At 46.5% G+C, this 23,190-nt stretch overlaps 2 protein-coding genes across 2 annotated transcripts; one reads left to right on the plus strand and one right to left on the minus strand.

Moving 5' to 3' along the window:
* The first annotated feature begins 372 nt into the window (after positions 1-372).
* On the plus strand, positions 373-897 carry LOC117060788 (60S ribosomal protein L21-like). Its single transcript, XM_033173324.1, has one exon. The coding sequence runs from the start codon at positions 401-403 to the stop codon at positions 887-889; it is 489 nt and encodes a 162-aa protein (XP_033029215.1). The 5' UTR covers positions 373-400; the 3' UTR covers positions 890-897.
* Positions 898-7,272: 6,375 nt separating this feature from the next.
* LOC117060868 (sperm acrosome membrane-associated protein 3-like) lies at positions 7,273-16,608 on the minus strand. The gene is made up of 5 exons (XM_033173444.1): positions 16,527-16,608; positions 13,430-13,639; positions 11,432-11,590; positions 10,595-10,673; positions 7,273-7,353 (listed from the first exon to the last, which is right to left on the minus strand). The coding sequence occupies exons 2-5, from the start codon at positions 13,593-13,595 to the stop codon at positions 7,287-7,289; spliced, it is 471 nt and encodes a 156-aa protein (XP_033029335.1). The 5' UTR covers positions 13,596-13,639; positions 16,527-16,608; the 3' UTR covers positions 7,273-7,286.
* Positions 16,609-23,190: the final 6,582 nt, after the last annotated feature.

Here is a 23,190-nt window from a genome sequence, read left to right on the forward strand (position 1 = left end):
AGACTGTATCTGAAGAAGTGTGCATGCACACGAAAGCTCATACCTAGAACAAACTTAGTTGGTATCTAAGGTGCTACTGGAAGGATTTTTTATTTATTTGGTTTTTACTTAAAACAGATTGGAATGGAAAGGGAAGGAAATGTTTCACAAATATTTAGTATGCATGTGAAAATTCTCAGAATCTTACATTTAAAATTGGTATGCACAGTGCTTTTTTCAGTATGCAGCCCCAGCTCCTCTTTTTGTTTTTGTTGTTAAAAAGTGTACCACAACTTCATGGTGAATACCTGCACCTATTTTTCTAAGGGGGGGGGGAAGCACTGGGTATGCTTGTATTTAAAAATACAAAACATTTGCTTTCTTTTTGGCCTCGGATGCCATCTTACAGCAATCCGCCAAGATGACCAACACCAAGGGGAAGAGGAGGGGGACACGTGACATGTTCTCAAGACCCTTTCGCAAACATGGTGTGGTCCCTCTCACTACCTACATGTGCATCTCTAAGAAGGGTGATATTGTTGACATGAAGGGCATGGGCACAATTCAGAAAGGCATGCCCCACAAATGTAACCATGGCAAGACAAGGAAGGGTATATACAACATTACCCAGCATGCTATGGGCATTATTGTGAACAAGAAAGTGAAGGGCAAGATTCTGGCCAAGAGAATTAATGTGCGAATTGAGCATATCAAACACTCAAAGAGCAGAGACAGCTTCTTGCAGCGTGTGAAAGAAAGTGAAAGAAAGAAAGAAAAAGAAGGAAAGGAAAAGGGAATTTGGTCTGAACTAAAATGCCAGCCTGCTCCTCTAAGAGAAGCCCACTTTGTGAGAAACAATGGCAAGGAGCCAGAGCTGCTGGAACCAATTCCATATGAGTTTATGGCATAGTGTATGTATGTGAACAAAATAAAACACCATGTTCAGGACCTAAAAACAAAACAAACAAAAAAACACCAACACCAAACTAAAACATTTTTAAAAATAAAATAATAATTGTGGGGTGGGGTGTAGTGGTGAGAATGGTAGATTAATATTGGGGAGAGTTGGGTTCAAATCCCCTCTCTGACATGAAGTTACCAGGGTGACCCAGGGATACCCACTATCTCTCAGCCTTACCTACCTCACAGGGATGTTGTGAAAGTAAAACGGGGAGGGGGAAGTAATGGGTGCTGCACAGAACACATCTAGTCTTCCTGAGACAACAGGAATAACTGTGGCCAGCTTCAGTGATGAATTGCTCTGGGGCTAGTTAATAATAATTCTGGGTTGTTATTATTAAATTGCTCCCTACCTTAAGTCTTATTAACTGTAATTTGATTGTCCTTGAAGAGAAGATGTGGGATTGAGGCTAAGAAATTGGGGGGTGGGGTGGGGGGGCTGGCTAAGACCACCTGTTGAGTCCATGTCAGAGGGAAATTTTCAGCTGGAGATTTTGAGATTTCCTTGCTCAGACCATGCTGGCTTTTAGTGGTGGTGCCAACATGTTGGGCTAGAACTTGGCTTAAATCCTGACGCTATACAGCTCCCAGGGTGACCTCATAAAATGGGCTCCTGTGCCAAACCCTAAATTGTAGGAAAGCTTCCTTGTTAGTATACACTGACACCTTACAAATTAAAACAAATCTGGCATCAGCTTTCGTAGCTAAGGGCCTATATCATCAGTTGCATGAAGCAGATAGATTGATGATGATATACAAGCACAAATATTATATACATCGCTAGTCATTGTGTGAAGGTTGGCCTTATAGATACATACATATATATACATTGTTATTTATCCTGCGAAATCTGTTGATCACGTGAAGCCTCCATATTATTTGACTTTCAAAGACTGATTCCCATTTTTTGGTTTCACATGTTTGTTAACCAACTCTGAGAAGAAAAACGTGTGTGTGTGTATATGTGTGTGTGTAGAGTGGGACAAAAATCTCTTAACAAGATTAAATAAAGTGTGCACATAAGAATCTAAAGTAGGGAGGGAGGGAGGAAAATGATTTTGGAGGGTTAAAATGGAAGGAATAAAATGGATGAGCCCTGCAGCCTGAATAAGTCATGCAAGCCTGTAGGTTTTCTTTCCGACTTCCCTCCTTCCTCCCAATACTTTGGCATTTTCGATTGATTCAAAATAATTGGCTTTAGCAATGATGATCACCTCAACTTCTTTAAAACAAAGGAGCTCTCCTCATTCCCCAGGGCCTAAGGGAAGGAAGGCTGGCCCATTGGAATGGGATGGGCGGGAATCTGCATGCCTGAGGCTCTCCTCTCTTACCCACCTTCCTGGGTGTGGGGGGTGATGGCTTGGCCCATTGTCTCCAGCAAAGGATTGAGCTATCTGCCCTCCATCACCCCCTTGATTGTTTCACCTCTCTACCCCACCCATTCCTTGATCCATTCACCAGACAAGGGCTTGGTCAGGGAAAGGTGGGAGGGGAAAGGTGGGAGGGGAAGGGGACCCCAGCTCTTGAACTTGATTGGAGGAAGAAAGTCAATGGAGGGAAGTGGCGAGCCAATGGCACCATCGAAGCTTCAGGCTTTATAAAGGGCGCCCCTCGGCTGGGACAGCACATCTCTGGACCCCAGGAGAGACCACCACGGAAGATGGCAAGGCTGGTGAGTATTGGAGGGAAAGGGCTCGGGGCTTTGGTGCGCTTGGAAAAGACTTCTCCCAGACCATGCTTTGGATCTTGGGACTGCCAAAGGGAGATCTCTTGATCTGCCCGGGAGGTTTAAATTCTTGGGATTCTTTTGGCTCCGTGGAAATTTGCAGGAAGGGCCGGACTCTCCCCCCTTTTTACCTTCCAAAATATTTTTTTGCGGCTGCCGAGAAGCGGGATGCAGAAATTTGTACCTTCTATATATAGAGAGAGACCTAGGGGGTTGTGGTCTTTAAACCGGGCAATGACACTTGGGGAAATGGTCGTTTCTTTACACAGCAAAAACCTCTACCCAACCCTGAATGTTTTCTGTTTGGCAAATATGAGGGAGGGGATAACTGGGTGCGGGTTTTTGATATGAGGAATGTGGAGGCGTATTAATTTGGTTTAGGGAAGCTATGGAAGAGACTCGACTTAAAAGACTGGCAACTTAATAAATACGATTTTTCCACAATCGAGGCCACGTGTTTGAAGATGGTCAAAAAGTGGAAGGTTGAGTGGGGGGGGGGGGAGATCCAGTAGACTGGAGGAAGCTAGATCTCCTTTTCTTTGATGAATGACATCCTTTCTGCAGCTGGGGTAAAGGAACTCTTGTGGCATTTCGCGGGGTTTCTTTGGGGGGGAGGTCCGGGGTCGGGACGTTATCCTCTGGCCACGAGGGTTGGATCCAAGCACGCTTTTCTCCGCTGCCTAGACGCCGCCAATACGATAGCACTCCCTTGTGATTTTAAAACTGAGAAAGTGCTTTATTATATTGGCAACGTCTTGGTCAGGTTTCCGCTTCAATTTCTTGAAAACTTTGTCAAATGCCCAACCAGGTACACCGCTCTGGCTGCCGTCCATGAAAAACACCAGGGTGGTGGTTGAACTGTTGGGGTGGCGCCTCTAGCGATAGCAATCTGATTTAGTCAGTTTCGCTCCGCTTTGTCAACCCAGTGCAAATCTAGTGTATTTCCAATGCTTTTAGCATTTCACGTGTTTTGACCAGCGTAGTGTTCTTCATAGGTCAAGTTTTGAGCACCCGAGTTTAAACTCGAATCTGCTGTTTTGCGCGGACTCTTCCGCGGACACGAGCGCAAAGATTAGATCCAGGGTTCATCCCGAGAAATTCTATAAAGATGCAAACTTCCCCATTCCACAGATCTAAAACTTAGGGCCTTCTGAACTCTACGCAGACAGTGGCACTTTCTTGTTATATTTCTGAGTCAATTAAGTGCTATATTGTTTGTGTGGAGTTCAGGCCTGACTGAGCTACAAACCCCCAGGATAATTATATGAGGGAGCAGCGGCTTTTAACAATTTCTTTTTGTTCTGTAACTTTTGTAACTTCTATCAATCCTTCCCTAATCTTAATTATTTTTGAGATGTGAGGAGTCTCCTCCTGCCTTCCAGATCTTGAACACTTTTTCTTGGTATTTTACAGGGAATAGGAGCAAAGCCTGCAGTTTCTCATCACCTGGAACCAAGTCAAGCCCCAAACCTTTGACCAGAGCAGGATTATCTATGGAACCCAGCAGGATATTTGAGCCAACCCTTACTGAATCTTGCCCAGGCACTGGCACTTTCTGTTGCATTGGACCAGGAAAGTGCTTCATTGTTTGGGTGAGGTTCTGGCTCTGGTTCACTCTTCAGAGAAGTTATCCATCAGTATATTCAGCTTTTTGTGTCTGTTGATCCTCTTTGTTTTTGCAAGTCTTCCCTGCAAAAGGTGTGACTCCTCTATCCTCCTCAAAGGCAACTTCACCTCTGAGTGCTTCTGTAGCCTGTACTCATAAGTGCTCCTTGATGAAGTTGCTTCTAGGGGGTCCTGCACTAAAAAGGATTTGTAATCTCTGGCCAGATGCTGCTCAAACATTAGCACTCTACTGTTTTGGCAATATGGGGTAAGTGCTACATTGTTTGGGTAGTTTCCAGTCAGAATTCTCAAGTGTTTTCCAGAGTGTTTCCCCCTATTTTCCCTAACATAATGTCACAATGTATGGTTGCATAAAACAAAAGCGCTGGAGAACTGTGATTTTAAACAACTTTACATTGCCTAGTTCATCTTGCTTTATTACTCTTGCAAAACACACAACCCTCCACTGCAATCTTTCCTTTTTACTGACTAAACTTTGTTCTTTTATGAAGAGAGAGTTTGGATTTGATATCCCGCTTTTCACTACCCGAAGGAGTCTCAAAGCGGCTAACATTCTCCTTTCCCTTCCTCCCCCACAACAAACACTCTGTGAGGTGAGTGGGGCTGAGAGACTTCAGAGAAGTGTGACTAGCCCAAGGTCACCCAGCAGCTGCATGTGGAGGAGTGGAGACACGAACCCGGTTCCCCAGATTACGAGTCTACCGCTCTTAACCACTACACCACACTGACTGTTGCTGTACACCTGTATTGAAGCTACTGCATGGAACTACTAAAAGCTGGTAGTCTTTTAATAAAAATGTGCTTTAATGAATTGTAATGTGACTTTTGTGGTTATGTCAAATAGTCAAAAGGTTTGCCATGCCTGAATAGCTCAATAGACCCAATTTATTGGTCTCTCAGCACTTGGGAGAGGAGCCTACTCTGGTTCAAACCACATTACCTGTAAAACCTCAGTTGCATTCTGCACATAAACTAGATCATTATTTGGTCTAATTCTCTTTTCCACACCCCCATACTTCTACAGCTTTTCATCCCTTAGGTGTTCCATACACACACTGCACCATAACTAATGCTAGCCTTTTAAAACATCCAAATACCGGTATTGTACGCTGCATTAGTGCAATTCAATTATTCAGTACTTTCAATACATATATTGCTGGGCCTTTTTTATCACTTTCAATTCAAGGGAACTGCCCTTATACATACCTTTTTTGGGAAAACACATGGCAAGTATTGTGTTGTTGAGTCAAGTGTTGAGTTCAAATCTCCCTCCCACCATGAAATTAAATAGGTGACTGTCATCCATTCACTCTTAACCTGCCCAACTTATTAAGTGTAAAGTTGCCCATGTGGGTCACATTTAGTTCCTTTGAGTAAAGGTTTAGGTACCTTGAGGTATCTTATATAAAATATCAGTTAACTTTAAAATACATGAACTACCACCAGCCAAAACTAAATAAAAATAAAAAAATCCTTCCAGTAGCACCTTGGAGACCAACTAAGTTTGTTTTTTGGTATGAGCTTTCGTGTGCATGCACAGATTCTTCAATATCCGAAGTGTGCATGCACAAGAAAGCTTATACCATAAACAAAACTTAAAGTCTCTAAGGTGCTACTGGAAGTATTTTTTAGACTGGCAGACCAACACAGCTACCACCAGCCAGTGACTTTTGTCAAAATCACACAAATGAAAAAGCTGTGAAGCTATATAAAGTGTTGCTCACATTGGGGCTAGTCTTTTGCACATTTATTTTACACTTTTCAGGTCTAATGGATTTTCACTTATTTGCTTATTGGGTTGGTGGGGCAATTGGGTATTTAATACTGTAGTACCTTAAATCCTCTATAATGTATCTAATTGAGCCACAATGTCTGCATCCCTGCAGAAACAACATTTGTATTGGTAGTTACATAGAGGACAAAAGACCAAAATAAATGGGAGGGGTGTGTGGAGTTGGCCACCATGGGTGATACTGTTTGTGTAATGGGCTCAGAACCCCAAAATCCATGTAGTGGGCAGAGTCTCTTGTCTGGGACACAAGGCCAGGATTCAAATTCCCACTCTGACATTAAGCCCACTGATCTTGTTCCAGTCACACTGGCAGCATAAACTCACAAGAATCCTGGGAGCTGTAGTTAAGGGTTCTGAGAATTAAAGCTGTGTGAAAAGGAAATTGCAGTTCTCAGAATTTTTGTTGGGGGGGAGGGATGTGCTTAAAATGTATGGTGTTTACACTGCCCGTCTCTTAGCTGAACCTACCTCACTTGTTGCAAGGGAAAAATTGAGAGTGAGAGGCATGTATGTAATAAAATAAATGTAAATAAATAAAAATGTAAGAATGAAATGTAATCATTTTCCTGTGTTCCTTTTTTAAACTTGGTATACTAGGGCCTTTTCTGCAGTGGCTCCACGTTTGTGGAATGCTCTCCCCAGGGAGGTTCGGCTGGCGCCTTCATAATATATGGTACCTTTAGGCACCAGGCAAAAAAGTTCCTCTTCAACCAGGTATTTGGCTTATTGACAGCTGATGCCCTTTCTAATGTGCTGCGGAAGGGGGTTTATTTGTTCCTGTTCTCACCTGTGAGTTCTATGGGTATAGAGTGGCATACAAATTTAATTAATCAAATAAACAGTATGTCCTTGCAGGAATCTTGTTTGGCATTACTGACCTTTAAACTGAGGAAGCCCTGATAAGGGACCTCCTCGAATACACTTTGAAAACTGAGGCATCATAGATCCCAATGCGTCCCCTCACATGAGCTGCAATACACGGTAGCTCAAATCAGAGTCTGAAGAAATATTTTTATAGCACAAGATTTGGTTCTCATTGTCCAAGTTACAATCTCTCTCCCCACTGCAGGGCCCAGCTGAGAGCTTTACAAGAGTTTATTCATGCAGCACTATTTAGCTCCAGGAAGGTAGTAGTCCCAAGGCACAAGCCACACATCCGGCGCCCAGGCCTTCCACAGCCTTCTTTCTGTCGTCGTTGTTCTCTCACAGAACACATCCTTTCAGCCAGGCAGACAAATCAAGGCCTTCACAATTTTCCCTCCAACCCATCCTGAGTGAGAGAAAGAAAGGGAATCTCATTAAAGGGAAATTCATTAATAAACTCAATAAGTATATAATGTGAATTTATAGGACAGCTTCTGCTGTACAAGCCCCAAAGAAACACAGGAAGAGCAAAACCCGTGCTTGGAAATGCACTGAATAAATTCAAAAAATCTCTGATTCACAGCTGAGAGAAGTTCCTATAATTTCCAGGTGAGCTAAATGGTGGAAATTAGGACAATTTTTAATTCAATTCAATCTTTGTTTGATTGTGGCCATTGCATTTAACATTTTTAGCTATCTGAAAATGATGCTGCAGCAGACCCTACAAGTGTCCCTATTTTCCAGGGATATCCCTGATTAACAGAAGCCGTCCCGTTTCTGATTTGGTCCCGAAATATCCTACTTTTCTTTTTAAAAGGTAAAGGACCCCTGACAGTTAAGTCTAGTCACAAACAACGCTGATGAGGCGGCACTCATCTTGCTTTACTGGCCGAGGGAGCCGATGTTTGTCCGCAGACAGTTTTTCTGGGTCATGTGGCCAGCATGACTAAGCTGCTTCTGGCAAAACCAGAGCAGCGCATGGAAATGCCATTTACCTTCCTGCTGGAGTGGTACCTATTTATCTACTTGCACTTTGATGTGCTTTCAAACTGCTAGGTTGGCAGGAGCTGGGATTGAACAATGGGGGCTCACCCCCATCACGGGGATTCGAACCGCCGACCTTCCAGTCGGCAAACCCTAGGCTCAGTTGTTTACACCACAGCGCCACCCGTGTCCCCACTACTTTTCCTTAGGATGTCCCTATTTTCATTGGAGAAATGTTGGAGGGTATGCAGTTATCCAACCCCCAAGCCATCTTAAAGGCAATTCTGTATAGGGATTTTTTTATGTTTAATGTTTTATTATGTTTTTATATATGTTGGAAGCTACCCAGAATGGCTGGGGCAACCCGAGTAAGATGTGCGGGGTATAAATAGTAAAATTATCCTTATGGAATGGGACGTCCCTATTTTCATCAGAGAAATGTTGGAGGGTATGCTGCAGTTTAAGATTAACGATCATGATTGTTGAAAAGAAGAAATGAAGCAAGTGTTCACATCACACTGGGGATGGTGGGGGTTTAAAAAAATGTTTCTTAGTCTTCTTAAGCAGATTTCATACTTTAGCAATTTAAAATTCTGAAGACTGGGTGGAAATGCTGAGAACCACGTGAATGAATTGTGAACTGAGCTGTGAACTGAACTGGAACAGAATTAGTTGCTTTCTGGAGGGGTGAACTGGAACAAAGTCCTTTTTAAAATGAACTTTCCAAGCCCTGAGCATAACTCAGTCTTCCCCAATCTGATGATTTGGACTACAACTGCCATCAGCCTCTGCGTCGTATGTCTGTCCCAGATGGGGCTCATGGGAACCGTAATCCAAAACATCTGGATAGCACCAGACTGGCAAGGGCCAGAATAACCAGACAACTAGCTTCTGCAGAGCCTCAGAGACATAATGGTCCACTGGTTACACAGAAAATGGAATCTGAATGGTCAAGGGATCTATAATGTCAGGCTTACAATATGATTCTTCTATGTGCTCAAGCTCCATGGTAGAGCATCTGGTTTGCTTTGCAGAAGGTCCTGGGTTCAATCCCCAGGAGCATCTCCAGGTAGGGCTGGGAGAGACCACCTGAAACCTTGGACAGCCACTGCCAGTCAGTCTAGGCCAGGGGTCAGCAACCTTTTGCTGAGCCAGTGTGGTGTAGTGGTTAAGAGCGGTAGACTCGTTATCTGGGGAACCGGGTTCGCGTCTACACTCCTCCACATGCAGCTGCTGGGTGACCTTGGGCTAGTCACACTTCTCTGAAGTCTCTCAGCCCCACTCACCTCACAGAGTGTTTGTTGTGGGGGAGGAAGGGAAAGGAGAATGTTAGCCGCTTTGAGACTCCTTCGGGTAGTGAAAAGCGGGATATCAAATCCAAACTCTCTTCTTCTTCTTTTTCAGCCATGGGCTGGTGCACCATCCCTAAACCATGTGGGGGGCCAGACTATATTTTTTCTATATCCTATGCTCCACAAATAACCCAGAGATGCACTTTAAATGAAAGCACACATTCTACTCATGTAAAAACACCAGGAAAGCCCCACAAATAACCCAGAGATGCACTTTAAATAAAAGGACACATTCTACTCATTCTACTCTATGCTGATTCCCAGAATGTCCACGGGCTGGATTGAGAAGGTGATTGGGCCGCATGGGCCTTAGGTTGCCTACCCCTGGTCTAGGCACAATTGAGAGAGACATGCCAATGATCTGACTCAGTATGGCAGCTTCTATCTCCTATGAGCCGGTGATAAACTCCTTAGACTGGGGTAGCTGGCGGGGGTCTGATAGGGGTCAGAGTCCACCACCATGGGCAGCCAGTATGCTGTAATAGTCAGGGTGCCTGACTAGGATGTGAGAGACCAGGGTTCAAATCTTTACTCAGCCATGAAGGTGATGAGAGTCAGCCCTACAACATCTATAGGGCCACAGCTTCTTTACCCCTGAATTGTGGGGCTGTTATTGCATTTGTTCAATCAATGAACAAATCTGGTCTGCTGACGTTACCATAAATAAGATTTTGTAAGAACAGGCCCAATGACTCCCGATCAGCTAACATTGAGATCTGAATTTGTTGGACTTTGAAATCTCCCTTTTATTTAAAAGTTTACCAGACTTAACGAGGGATTTTTATTTGGGCATTTTGTGGCTTTGCAAGGCAATTGTTCACTACTATTTTTAAAATTATCCTGTGCATCAAATCCTTGTATGTGTTTGTGGTTTCTAAGTGCTATGTATTATATTTAAAAAAAAGATTGTTCCAATTCTGCACTATACTTTAATAATAATTTCTGTTGCTTGATTTCTTTGCATTTTTTCAACATTGGTTTACCATCCATCTTAAGAGACAAGATCAAGGAGTGTGGTGGAGTCTCCTTCTTTGGAGGTCTTTAAGCAGAGGCTTGACAGCCATCTGTCAGGAATGCTTTCATGGTGTTTCCTGCTTGGCAGGGGGTTGGACTGGATGGCCCTTGTGGTCTCTTCCAACTCTATGATTCTATGATTCTGACAGCTGGTGAGGATGAGACTAACAGTGAGGCTGGATATCACCACGTTGTCTTGCTAACAAATTTCCCTGTTTTGCTTAGCATGCAGCAGAAGTGCAGGAACTAGTGATGGCCACCAGATTCTACCCCACTATCCCCTAGAGATCCCCTTACCATGCTCCTAGGCCTCTCGGTCCTTGTGCTATCCTCATAGCACAGACGATGTCATCCTTGATGTCACTGGTCAGCAGATCTGTGGGGACAGAGGAAAAGAAGGCATGAGAGGTTGAGGTGACCCATGAGTTACAACATCCCTCCTGAGCCTCTCTCCAGCCAGCTCCTAAGCCTGCATCTTGTGCCTTCCTGTCGGAAAGAGAATATCTCTGCAGACCAGCACATCCTAGTACAGAAACCCCCAAAATGTCTGCCAGGGGACATAAACGTGCCATGAGATGGCTAGCCCTCTACAATTTGCTGGGTTACAACTCCCAACATCCCTGGCCATTGGTCAGGCTGGCTGCGGCTGATGGGAGTTGTACTCCAACAACAGGTCCATGGGTTGCCCATTCCTTCTATAAGAGGACGGCAGGGAATCAAAGTCTCCCACCTGCATGGATGTTTGCCTGTTGCTTCTCTGCATGATACCCGGGTCTGGCTTGGCCAGCTTCTGATGAAGCAGGCTTGGGGCACAGGTAATTCTGCCTTGTTGCCACATTGTCTGGGCTTGGATGTTTCAATTGCAGCACCTTGGAGGAGGCTGCCAGTGTCTCTCTCCCTAGGTCCCTGTGTTTGCCCTCTTCCAATCAGAAGGCGTGTGTCCAAGATCAATGGCTCACGCAGAAATGCAGGGTGCAGGCTCCACAGAGTGGACCATTAAAAGCAAAGGTGGCAGCAGATGCTGTAGTGTAGTCACTGCAGGAGACTCTGCTGCAACCTGGCCCCATATGGCTGCTGAGCAGCGCCCTCTAATGCCAGGACGTAGAATTGAAGCCAACCCACTTCAGAGCTCACCGCTGCAATGCATTTTGCAGAAGTTCGGCTCAAAGTGTTTGTAATCTTCGCACCAAAGGTGGCTGTTGATCTGGAAGATGCCATTGCTGGTGCTGCCGTCAGCTTCGTGGTCCACAATTGCCGTGTCAAAGTGGCTCTCATAGAAGGCCAAGCAGACCCCTATAAGGTGGAGAGGGAGAAGGATCCAGGAATGCTGCGCCAAGATTAACACAAATTCTGCTCCAGGAAATGCTGGGGTTTGGGCCACCTGTATAAATTATGCAAATTAAGCATATTTACGTATAGGTCCTTGTTTTGCATAATTTATTTGATTCTGTCAGTCATGCGGGAGGGACAAGGAGCTAGGCGGGGCACACATGCTTCATTGCGATTCACTTAGCAAGGCGGCTCAATTATTGCAATGCGCTCCATGCAAGGCTACGCTTGGGCCTGGCCTGCAGGCTGCCGCTGGTGCAAAACGCTGCAGCTAGACTGTTGATGGGAACAGAGCAACACCAGCACATAACTCGAGTGCTCGAAAGCTTCCACTGGCTGACCACACCTGGGCCAGGCTCAAGGTGTTTTTCTTAATTTACAAGGCTCTTAACTAAGGTTACCAGATTTTTCCCCAATGAATCCGGGGACACTTTTCAACTTCAATGGATTTTGTATGGGGACTGATTTGTAAATCCGGGGACTGTCCCCGGGAAACGGGGGTGTCTGGTAACCTTACTCTTAACAACATGCGCCCAGGATACCTCAGAAACCGCTTGAATCTTTATATCCTGCCCAAGCCTTGGAAGTTTCCAGGGGAGACACTGGTAGCGGTCTCCCAACCCCAACCCCTGGCTAAGATGTGCAGCTTAAATTTCCCAGGCTGAGTCCATTCAGTATTTCGGGCCCAATTTTATGCAACCGCTTTCCAGGTGAGGTCACACAGGCCCCCTCCCTTTTGAACTTCCAGAGCCTGTTGAAAATTGCTATGCCAGCAGTCATTTTAACTGAATTCTGATTTTATAATTTGAACCAATGTTCATTTTCACTGTCTTCAGTTTCCCGTACACCGCTTAGGGACGGATGACTGCAATTAAGCAGAAGATAAATTGTAATAATAATAATAATAATAATAATAATAATAAATAAATAAATAAATAAATAAATAAATAAATAATAATAATATATTTATACCCCACCCTCCCCAGCCAAGACTGCGCTCAGGGTGGCTAACACCGAATATAAATATAGTAAAAACATTTTTAAAAACCCAAACAAACAGTTGACTAAAATATAAATTAGAATACAGTTAAATGCAGCTAAAAATGCAGCCTCGTTTTAGTGGTAGCCCATAGATCAAAGCCATAAGGGGAGAAAACGTTACATATTCACTGGCCCTACATGGGCAGCAAAAAGAGCCGAGGGAAAATTTAGATACAAAATCCCATATAAGGGGTTCCATCTATCTATCTATCTATCTATCTATCTATCTATCTATCTATCTATCTATCTGATAAATAACTAAATGTACATTTCCAAGTCTTTCTCTTCACAGTCATGAGGGCTGGAAGTACACCATTTTCTTTTTGGGATTACAGCTCACACAGAGCATAGCTGTCAACCCTCCCTGCTGTTCCTTAATGCTATAATAAGGGAATTTCCCACAAAAAAGGAAAAGGTTGACAGCTATGCACACTAGTGTGTCGGCTGCAGTGTGTACATCTGTTGCATGAACGCTCCCCGCGTTGCTCCCGGGGCTGGAAAGAGGTTAATTTAACTTCCCATTTGCTAGTAAAACCGAATTACTGTGTCGCAAAATAATGCATGTGTAAAAAGTGCGCCACCAACAGGAAAAGTTTGGAAAGCTCTGCTGTAGACTATGCAGCCCTGATTATTACAACCACCCCACCTCAATACCCAGGACCTGACCAGGAGGGCCAGGGGCTCCTCCTGCTACCCATACATGAGGGCTGACCTCAGTTCAGGTGAGAGGGACCGAGGGAAGAGATGGAGAGAAGCACTCACAGTCAGCTAAACTGTATCCACGGTAACCTTCCAAGCCAGACACCTTCAATATGTGGGCCAGCTCACAGCGTCCGAAGATCTTCCCCCCAACTCTGGATGTAAAGCACATGAGGAGAGGCAGCAGTAAAAGAAGCTTCTTCCCTAAAAAAAGTGTTGGGAAGGACATGATCCCCGGGGAACGACAGGTGGGGCATGGGACTCCAAGGCAGCCTAAGGAGAAAGAGAAAACCACCATGAGGCCCCTTGTGGCGAAAGGGTTCAGTGTGCAAGCAACTAGGCCACTGTGATTTGTCCTTACATTTGAGGAATGGAGAGGAAGCTCACAACTTATTCCTGGTGTGTGAACATCACCAGGCCTCATTCAGACCGTGCAGTACTCGAGTCCTCAGGCAAAATAATTCATCAGCTCACACTTCTGGAAATGAATATTTGAAACTTTTTGGATGCTGAAGACTACATGTATGATTATGTTTATATCTGATACTTCCTCTTTACATGGGGAACTGTGGTCCTCCAGATAATAATAATAATAATAATAATAATAATAATAATAATAATAATAATAATAATAATAATAATTTATTTGTACCCGGCCCATCTGGCTGGGTTTCCCCAGCCGCTCTGGGCGGCTTCCAACAAAGATTAAAAATACAAAAAAATGTCACATATTAAAAACTTCCCTAAACAGGAGCTGCCTTCAGGTGTCTTCTAAATGTCTGGTAGTTGTCTATCTCTTTGACATCTGAAGGGAGGGAGCTCCACAGGGCAGGTGCCACTACCAAGAAGGCCCTCTGCCTGGTTACCACAAGCCCCTCGGCGCTGGACCTCAGTGTCCGGGCAGAATGATGAGGGTGGAGACGCTCCTTCAGGTATACTAGGCCAAGGTCGTTTAGGGCTTTAAAAGTCAACACCAACACTTTCTTTGAATTGTGCTCGGAAACGTACTGGGAGACAATGTAGGTCTTTCAGGACCGGTGTTATATGGTCTCGGTGGCCGCCCCCAGTCACCAGTCTAGCTGCTGCATTCTGGATTTGTTGTAGTTTTGAAGTCACCTTCAAAGGTAGCCCCACGTAGAGCGCATTGCAGTAGTCCAAGTAGGAGATAACCAGAGCATGCACCACTCTGGCAAGACAGTCTGCTGGCAGGTAGGGTCTCAGCCTGCGTACCAGAAGGAGCTGATAAACAGCTGCCCTGGATACAGAATTGACCCGCGCTTCCATGGACAGCTGTGAGTCCAAAATGACTCCCAGGCAGCACACCTGGTCCTTCAGGGGCACAGTTACCCCATTCAGGACCAGGGAGTCCTCCACACCAGTCTGCCCCTTGTCCCCCAAGAACAGTACTTCTGTCTTGTCAGGATTCAACCTCAATCCATTAGCTGCCATCCATCCTCCAACTGCCTCCAGGCACTCACACAGGATCTTCATTGCCTTCACTGGTTCGGATTTAAAAGAGAGGTAGAGCTGGGTATCATCCACATATTGATGGGACACCCAGCCCAAACCCCCTGATGATCTCTCCCAGCGGCTTCGTGTAGATGTTAAAAAGCATGGGGGAGAGGACAGAACCCTGAGGCACCCCACAAGTGAGGGCCCAGGGGTCTGAACACTCATCCCCCACCACCACCTTCTGAACATGGCCCAGGAGGAAGGAGCGGAACCACTGTATAAAAGTGCCCCTAGCTCCCAGCTCCTCTAGACAGTCCAGAAGGATGTTATGGTTGATTGTATCAAAGGCTGCTGAGAGATCCTGCAGAACTAGGAAACAGCTCTCATCTTTGTCCCTAGCCCGCCAGAGATCATCAACCAGTGCAACCACGGCAGTTTCAGTCCCATGATGAGGCCTGAATCCCGATTAGAAGGGATTCAAATGGTCCACATCCTCCAGGCGTGCCTGGAGTTGTTCAGCAACCACCCGCTCAATCACTTTGCCCAATAATGGAAGATTTGAGACTGGGCAATACAGTGGTACCTCTGGTTACGTACTTAATTCATTCTGGAGGTCCATTCTTAACCTGAAACTGTTCTTAACCTGAAGCACCATTTTAGCTAATGGGGCCTCCCACTGCCACTGCGCCGCCAGAGCACGATTTCTGTTCTTATCCTGAAGCAAAGTTCTTAACCTGAAGCGTTATTTCTGGGTTAGCAGAATCTGTAACCTGAAGCGTCTGTAACCTGAGGTACCACTGTAGTTGGCCATACTGGCCGGGTCTAAATATGTTTTTTTAAAGAAGCGGCTTAATGACCGCCTCTTTCAGCGGGTCTGGGAATGCTCCCTCACAGAGGGAAGCATTCACCACCCTGCAGAGCCCATTGCCCATCCCTTCTCAGCTTGCTTTTATTAGCCAGGATGGGCAAGGATACAACTGGACTCCAACTCCCATCAGCTCCAGCCAGCATCGAGAACAATGGGAGCTGTAGTCCAGCAACATCTATAGGACCATCCCAGAAGAGTGAGCTTGTAGGCTTTGTCTTAGCCACACTCCCTGTCTTGGTCATAGTGTTGACTAACTTTGTGGAAGGCAACAAAACGTTGGTCCCAGGGTAAATGGTCTTAATGCACACGATAAGACTCAGCACCCGGCTAAGCTACCAGTAAGTAGGTCTGTGTTTGGTTACTGTCTGGATGGGGAACCATCGGGGAACCTTGGTGAAAGAAAAGCTGGATACAAATGTAAGATCGATGAATAAAATTCTCTGGCACAGCAGTCCAAAATTCTCCAGTCCTTCGACTATGCCCAGATGGTTATCTTTCAAGAGTATTCCTTAAATGAAGATTGTCTGCTCCCCCTCTACACACAGTAAGTGTGCCTCAGCTGACTAAGAGTTTGTACCAGAATCAACTTTCCTTGTAGGATTTGAAAGAGAACTCCTCCACAAATACACATTCCAGCCCATCAGAGACATGCAAATGAAAACATGAGTCCCCACTTCCCTTGTAGACCAGCTAGAACTCAGGAATCGAGCCTCATGCACCTGTTCCACTCTGTTTATCCCATGAGAGCACATGTCCATCCCAAAGCTGTGGCTGAGGTCTACATATCATGACTCCACACCCAGCCTGGCTCTTCTCCCACCCTTCCAGAAAGCCACTTACTGAACAAGCCCTGAGTGAGTGAGAGAAGCACTTGGGTCCCTCTGCAATTGGAGGTAGACGTTCCCAAGAGGCAGGTGCTTCTGGAATCCGACGGGTTTCCTGTGACATCACAGCAACTGGGCTTCTAGAACATGACCTGCTTCTGCTTCCCCCTGCCAGCAGAGCTACGCTGCTGAGAAATGGGTGCACCCAGCTCTGCCATTCTTCAATATTGCACCCGTTGTGAGCGGTGGGAGTAGGAGTCATGGGATCTTCTGGGTGATTGTCCAATAGGCTTCACAGCTGAGTCAGGATAAGCTAAGCTATATGTAGATAAGAGAGTCCATTCTGTACTTTAGCTCTGAAGGGTAGTCTTTCTTGGCTTGGGTTTTGTGTGAAGGACTGACAAAGAATCCACCATTTCCCATTATTTGGTTGATCTCTTGCGTCTATTGGATGGATTAAAGAGTCCCTCTCCCCTCCTCCCTTTGGCAAATCCTTAAATACGGAGCTGATCTTATCATAATCCAAAAAAGGATTATGTGCACAGGTCTCAGAGCCATTTGGGGAGGGGGCACAGGATGGAACAGAGAGCGGCAACATCAGAGCAACTGGATTGGCAGACAACATAAAGCCTCTGGATTGGTCAGACTTGGTCTATAAATAGACCAGGGTCTTCTTTCCCTTGCTTGTTCAAAAGAACAGCTCCTTCTGTCTGCTATATTTCAGCATGAGGACCCTTGGGTCCAGCTCCCTGCTTTGGTTAGGAATGTGAGAAGAGCGCAGCTGGATCAAACAAAAGCTCTCTCTCAGGGTTGGGGGATCTTTTTCAGTCCAAGGGTGACATTTCCTTTATGGGCAACATGCCAGTGGTGGGTGGGGCCAGAGGCAAAAGTGGACGGAACACAACAAATGTACATTTTGCTTTTGCGCAATACGCTGTTTCCTACCTGTGCTCCACACCCCATTTCCAGCTTCCATCCAGGCAAGCAAAAGGGATTGTCAGAGAGTGCCAGGGCATCAACGAGGCTGTGAAGCAGGGCTGGTGAGAGGGTGGCCATGGGAGAAGAGGTGTGGCTTGGGGGAGAATCCTGGCGGCTGGATAGAGAAGCTTGGAGGGCTGAATTTCCCCACCCTTGGCCTCCCTTGCCTACCATCCTGCTTCCCTGCAGTGGCCAACCAGATACCCCTGCAAACTCCCCAAGAGGATAGGAGCACAACAACATTCTCCTGCTGCTCATTATACAGGGAAACAGTTCCAGCAGCATTGTGGGAGGTGGGGGGGGGGAATCCACCAGCGGTTAGGATTTGAATACCGTCCACCTTGTCCCATGAAAAGAAAAAGCATATTGCGTCCAAGGCACTTGAAATTTTGCCACTCTGATGCTTGCCTTGATTGCTTTAAAGTCCATAACTCAGGCAACACGACAATTTTGAGCTTCTCTCTCAATGCTTTTTAGCAGCACAGTGTCGCCATTTCCATTTAGTGGTATGCATGCAGGGAATGAGCTCTGCTCACACAATGGGTCTTTCCTCTTATAGTGCACCCTCTAAACCTGTTCTTGTCAGGATGCTGTCAACAGCTCCCGGCTGTTTGCCCAGGAAAGTATAAAGATAAGGGAAAGTTCCTTACGGTCCTTTTTTTTATTTCAATCTTTACAGAGAGAGGCTACAGAACCCAGTCTCTTGGATAATGGTGTTGTCCCCAGTGAATCTCCACCCCTGTCTCTCCCAATTCCTCATTCATTATCCATGTCATCTCCTCTGTGGGTACTGCTACATGCCCTCTGTCTTTGAGCTCTTTGCTCTCCTACTTTTAAGGCTCGCTGGGTTCTGGGAGATGGAAAGTCTAGAATGCTTTTTAATGACAACGTGTCAGCTGGGTGTTGTTCCGACTCTCCCATGATTTCCCAGCTTTCCCCCTCATCTGCCTTTGAGCTGCGACCTCCCTCAAACCCCTGTTGTAAATCTATACCTGATATCTCCAAACTAAGGCCCGCAGACCGGATGCGGCCCATGCGAGCCAATTGTGCGTCCCCTGATGACTCGCGCTGCCCGCCACCCACTCTTACTGGCACGGTGCAGTTGTGCATCTCTAGGTTGGTGCGTCGACAGAAATAGCTTTTGTCCATGTGCAAAACGTCATTTCTGGCACACTTTCAAGTCTGTGGAGGCCCGTGCGCACGTGCATAAGCTATTTCTGGTGGCGCACTGCCCCAGAAGTGTACCGGAAACAGCAAGTGCGCGCGCGTATGGGCACACGTTCCCCCGCCTTCCGGCCCACCACACGATCGGCGCCGGAGGAACCAGCCCAAGGCCCAGTAAGTTTGGGGACCCCTGATATATACTGTCCTCCTCTCAGTGGTGGAGCTTCATGCTCCAGCGCCAGGGGCGGGAAGCAGACAGGGGAGGGGCTGGCGTGCGTTCTGGGGGCGGGGTGCGCCGAGATGGAACCCTATCGGGACCCCGCTGCCTGGGGTGCCCCGCCCTCTATGCCCCGCCCTTCCTACGCCAGTGCCTCCTCTTCCTCCTCCTGGGGAGGCAGTCTCCACCATTCCTCCTCTGCCCAGTCCCTGTCAGTTCTAGGAGTTCCCCATACCCTCTAGATTTAGGGAGGTGCAAGAAGGGGAGAGAGTGGAGGGAAGTCCGGTTGTGTGAGTTGGCCTCATTCTGCACACACAGCAACTTAGCTGAATCCCACCCAGTGTCTCGACCGTATATGCATGAAATGCGCAGATCAACAAAGCAAAATACACAGAAAAGAAGTTGAACTTGGAAGCAAATCCGAACAAAGCAGCCAAGGCACACGTCATGAAAGCAGTGTTGTTGATACTTCTAAAACAGAGGTGGGGAACCGTCTAGAGGGGTCACCTGCCAGTATTGAGCATGACCAGAATGAAAGTCAATGGAGCAACAGGGGTGACCTTTGCACACATCCATCTCCATCTCCCGTCCAAGCAAACAAGAAGCATTATTCAAGGCATGTTCCTGCCAGGAAAAAGCAGCAAAGTAGGGTGCAGAGCAGGCCAGGGAGGGGTGTGGCCTGGGAAAGTCCAAGGGGCCACACAGAGTGGCCTGGAGGGCCGCATTTGATCCCAAGGTCTCAGGTTCCTCACTCTCCGATCTAAAACAATCTGCCATAAAAGCATCATGTCAATTTTCTGGGATGAATATTGCCCTTTTCACGTGAAAAGAACTGTTACTGGTTCAGTCTGGGAACAAAGTATATTTTCCAGGCTTGGCTGTTCTCAGACTGGTCATGCTGGCTGCTAAAGAACCCTATGGGCCCCTCCAGACATCCTTTTTATTGCACATGGATGAACATTTGTGCTTGGAGTTCCCAGGTCAGGAGCATCCCAGACCAAGAGATTCCAGTGCCCCAACCTGAGAGCCACGGGCAGGCCCTGCTGATGTCATGGGGCAGGCCCCAGTGATGTCACTAAGCAAGACACAATAAGCATTAAACACAATTGCTGACAGCATATCGTTTAGATAAAAAACTGCAGAGTCTAACAAATGAGCAAATAAGTCACTGGTTGGAAATTCAGATAGAAACTGTAGCTAAAGGATGCTTTTGTAGCTCCAGAGGAAGGGGGAATCATAGAATCCTAGAGTTGGAAGAGACCACAAGGGCCATCCAGTCCAACCCCCTGCCAAGCAGGAAACACCATGAAAGCATTCCTGACAGATGGCTGTCAAGCCTCTGCTTAAAGACCTCCAAAGAAGGAGACTCCACCACACTCCTAGGCAGCAAATTCCACTGTCAAACAGCTCTTACTGTCAGGAAGTTCTTCCTAATGTTTAGGTGGAATCGTCTTTCTTGTAGTTTGAATCCATTGCCCCGTGTCCGCTTCTCTGGAGCAGCAGAAAACAACCTTTCTCCCTCCTCTATATGACATCCTTTTATATATTTGAACATGGCTATCATATCACCCCTTAACCTTCTCTTCTCCAGGCTAAACATACCCAGCTCCCTAAGCCGTTCCTCGTAAGGCATCGTTTCCAGGCCTTTGACCATTTTGGTTGCCCTCCTCTGGACACGTTCCAGCTTGTCAGTATCCTTCTTGAACTGTGGTGCCCAGAACTGGACACATACTCCAGGTGAGGTCTGACCAGAGCGGAATACAGTGATACCAGGGGGGTAGCAAGGTGGGTGGGGGGCGGGCCGCCCCATGTAGCGCCCTGGGGGGGTGACACTCGGAAGGGCCCCCCGCGATCGTTGCCTCCAGCCAGTGGGGGGGAAAGCCGCTGAAAGGGGGCTTTCCTCCTTTCAGCGGCTTTTTTCGCCGCTGGTTGGGCTCCCTGAGCGGAGCCAGGGAATGGAGAGGGGGGAGCCAGCGAGGAGGGGTGAAACAAGCGTGACGCTCCTCCTTGCTGGCCTTCGCAGAGGCCACGGTCCATGCGCATGCGTCATGACATCATGCGCACGGAGCGTCGCCCCGCCCCCCAGGGGTGTCGCTTGGGTTGCCGCCCCCGGCAGCCAAGCGGCTCACTATGCCCCTGAGTAGTACTATTACTTCCCTTGATCTATACGCTATAGTCCTATTGATGCAGTCCAGAATTGCATTGGCTTTTTTAGCTGCTGCATCACACTGTTGACTCATGTCAAGTTTATGGTCTACCAAGACTCCTAGATCCTTTTCACATGTACTGCTCTCAAGCCAGGTGTCACCCATCCTGTATTTGTGCCTTTCATTTTTTTTGCCCAAGTGTAGTACTTTACATTTCTCCCTGTTAAAATTCATCTTGTTTGCTTTGGCCCTGTTCTCTAATCTGTTAAGGTCATTTTGAAGTGTGATCCTGTCTTCTGGGGTATTAGCCACCCCTCCCAATTTGGTGTCATCTACAAACTTGATCAGGATACCCTCAAGCCCATCATCTAAGTCATTGATAAAGATGTTGAATAAGACTGGGCCCAAGACAGAACCCTGTGGCACCCCACTAGTCACTTCTCTCCAGGATGAAGAGGAGCTGTTAATGAGCACCCTTTGGGTTCGGTCAGTCAGCCAGTTACAAATCCACTGAATGGTAGCATTGTCTAGCCCACATTTTACCGGCTTCTTTACAAGAATATCAGGGGACACCTTGTCAAAGGCCTTGCTGAAATCAAGATAGGCTACATCCACAGTGTTGCCTTCATCTACCAGGCTTTTAATTCTGTCAAAAAAATGGAGGGATCCCTTTCTTCTCACATGCTGAGGGAGCCTGGGTAGGGAACATTTAATCTAGCTTCCTTGTTTCTGGCCAGAAGGATTCAAGTGTCCTCAAGCACTTAAATCACTTGACTCACCCAGTGGATAAGTATCATTGGCACAAGAGGTTCAAGAGGATGGCTGTTCATCCCCTAAGCAATGGGTCCCTTTGGAGGAACAGCTGCCCTCTTCCTCAGAGTCATACGCTGCTTCCCTAAGATCGTCATTCTCCCTGACAGCAGCGGAGCTGCCATTCTGGGAGTGGGACACAGCTATAACATCCCTGAAAGCCTCATCCATCAACCGCTCTGCCTCTCTTCGCTTTTTCAAATCTGCCACCTTGGCCTCAAGAGAAAAGATTTGTCCCTAGAGACCCAGGAGCTCATTGTACCTCAGACACAGCCAAGACTCCTGTCCAACAGAGAGATAGGTATACTCGTGATGGACAGTTCAAAACACTGGAAAGCCCTCCTGGTTTTCTTCCCACATACTTGTTGTTGTGCTTCAAGTTACTTTATTGAAAGCTTGGGTCAAGGAAAGGAGAGGCAGGGTGGGTTGTCCTGGCCTCCTGGCCCTACTGCCCAACTCTCACATCTGCTCAACTCACCTGGACGCTTTGTCAGCTGGGGCTCCCTTTACCTCATGGGCTGGGAACCCTTAGCAGGGTTGTGCCACAAAATATTGGGCCACCAAGACCTGTTTTTGAAGAACTAATATGCAAGAATACACAGACATGAAAATACTCGTTACCCTTCCCAGCGGTGAAGGAACAGGCTGTGCCACCAGAGCCAGCTGACTGCCTTTGCAAACAACTAGGTGCCAGATTTTCCACTGGGGAAAAAAAAACAATAAGCAGGGAACAAATCAGAGGGCATCATACCCCACTGTTTGCTCTGGGTTCATGAGGTGGGAAGATAGGATTAGATAAGATAAGATAAGGTGGTGAAAGTCAGGCGACAGCCATAGGAAAGTCCTTTCGACTAGAGTCCAGGGGTGGCCAACTCCCAAGAGACTGTGATCTACTCACAGAGTTAAAAACTGGCAGTGATCTTTTTTTGGGGTTCAGGTCAAAGTTGTTGAGGTTTTTTTTTAGAAAGTTTCGGATCAAAGTTGTTGAGTTTTTTCAGGGAGGAGGTTAAATGTTGAGCTTTTTTAAGGGGAGCCACTGTTGTTCAGCTTCTTTGGGGGGAGCCAATGATCTACCAGTGATCTACCGCAGACATCCAGTGATCTACTGGTAGATCATGATCTACCTGTTGGACATGCCTGGACTAGACCATGGAAATTGTCAAGAGCAGAGGCAAAGCCAATTGCTATAGTGAAAGAAGGTGTCATGTGGTTGAAAGGGGGCCCCATCATCATCATCATCATCATCATCATCATTTTATTTGTAAGCCGCCTTTCCACAGTTAAAACAATACTCAAGGCAGCTTACAATATGAAAAGATTTACATAATTACAAACATAGCAAAGTAGTCATAAAAATAAACAAA

Source organism: Lacerta agilis, chromosome 16, assembly GCF_009819535.1.
Source record: "Lacerta agilis isolate rLacAgi1 chromosome 16, rLacAgi1.pri, whole genome shotgun sequence".
Lineage (NCBI taxonomy): Eukaryota > Metazoa > Chordata > Lepidosauria > Squamata > Lacertidae > Lacerta > Lacerta agilis.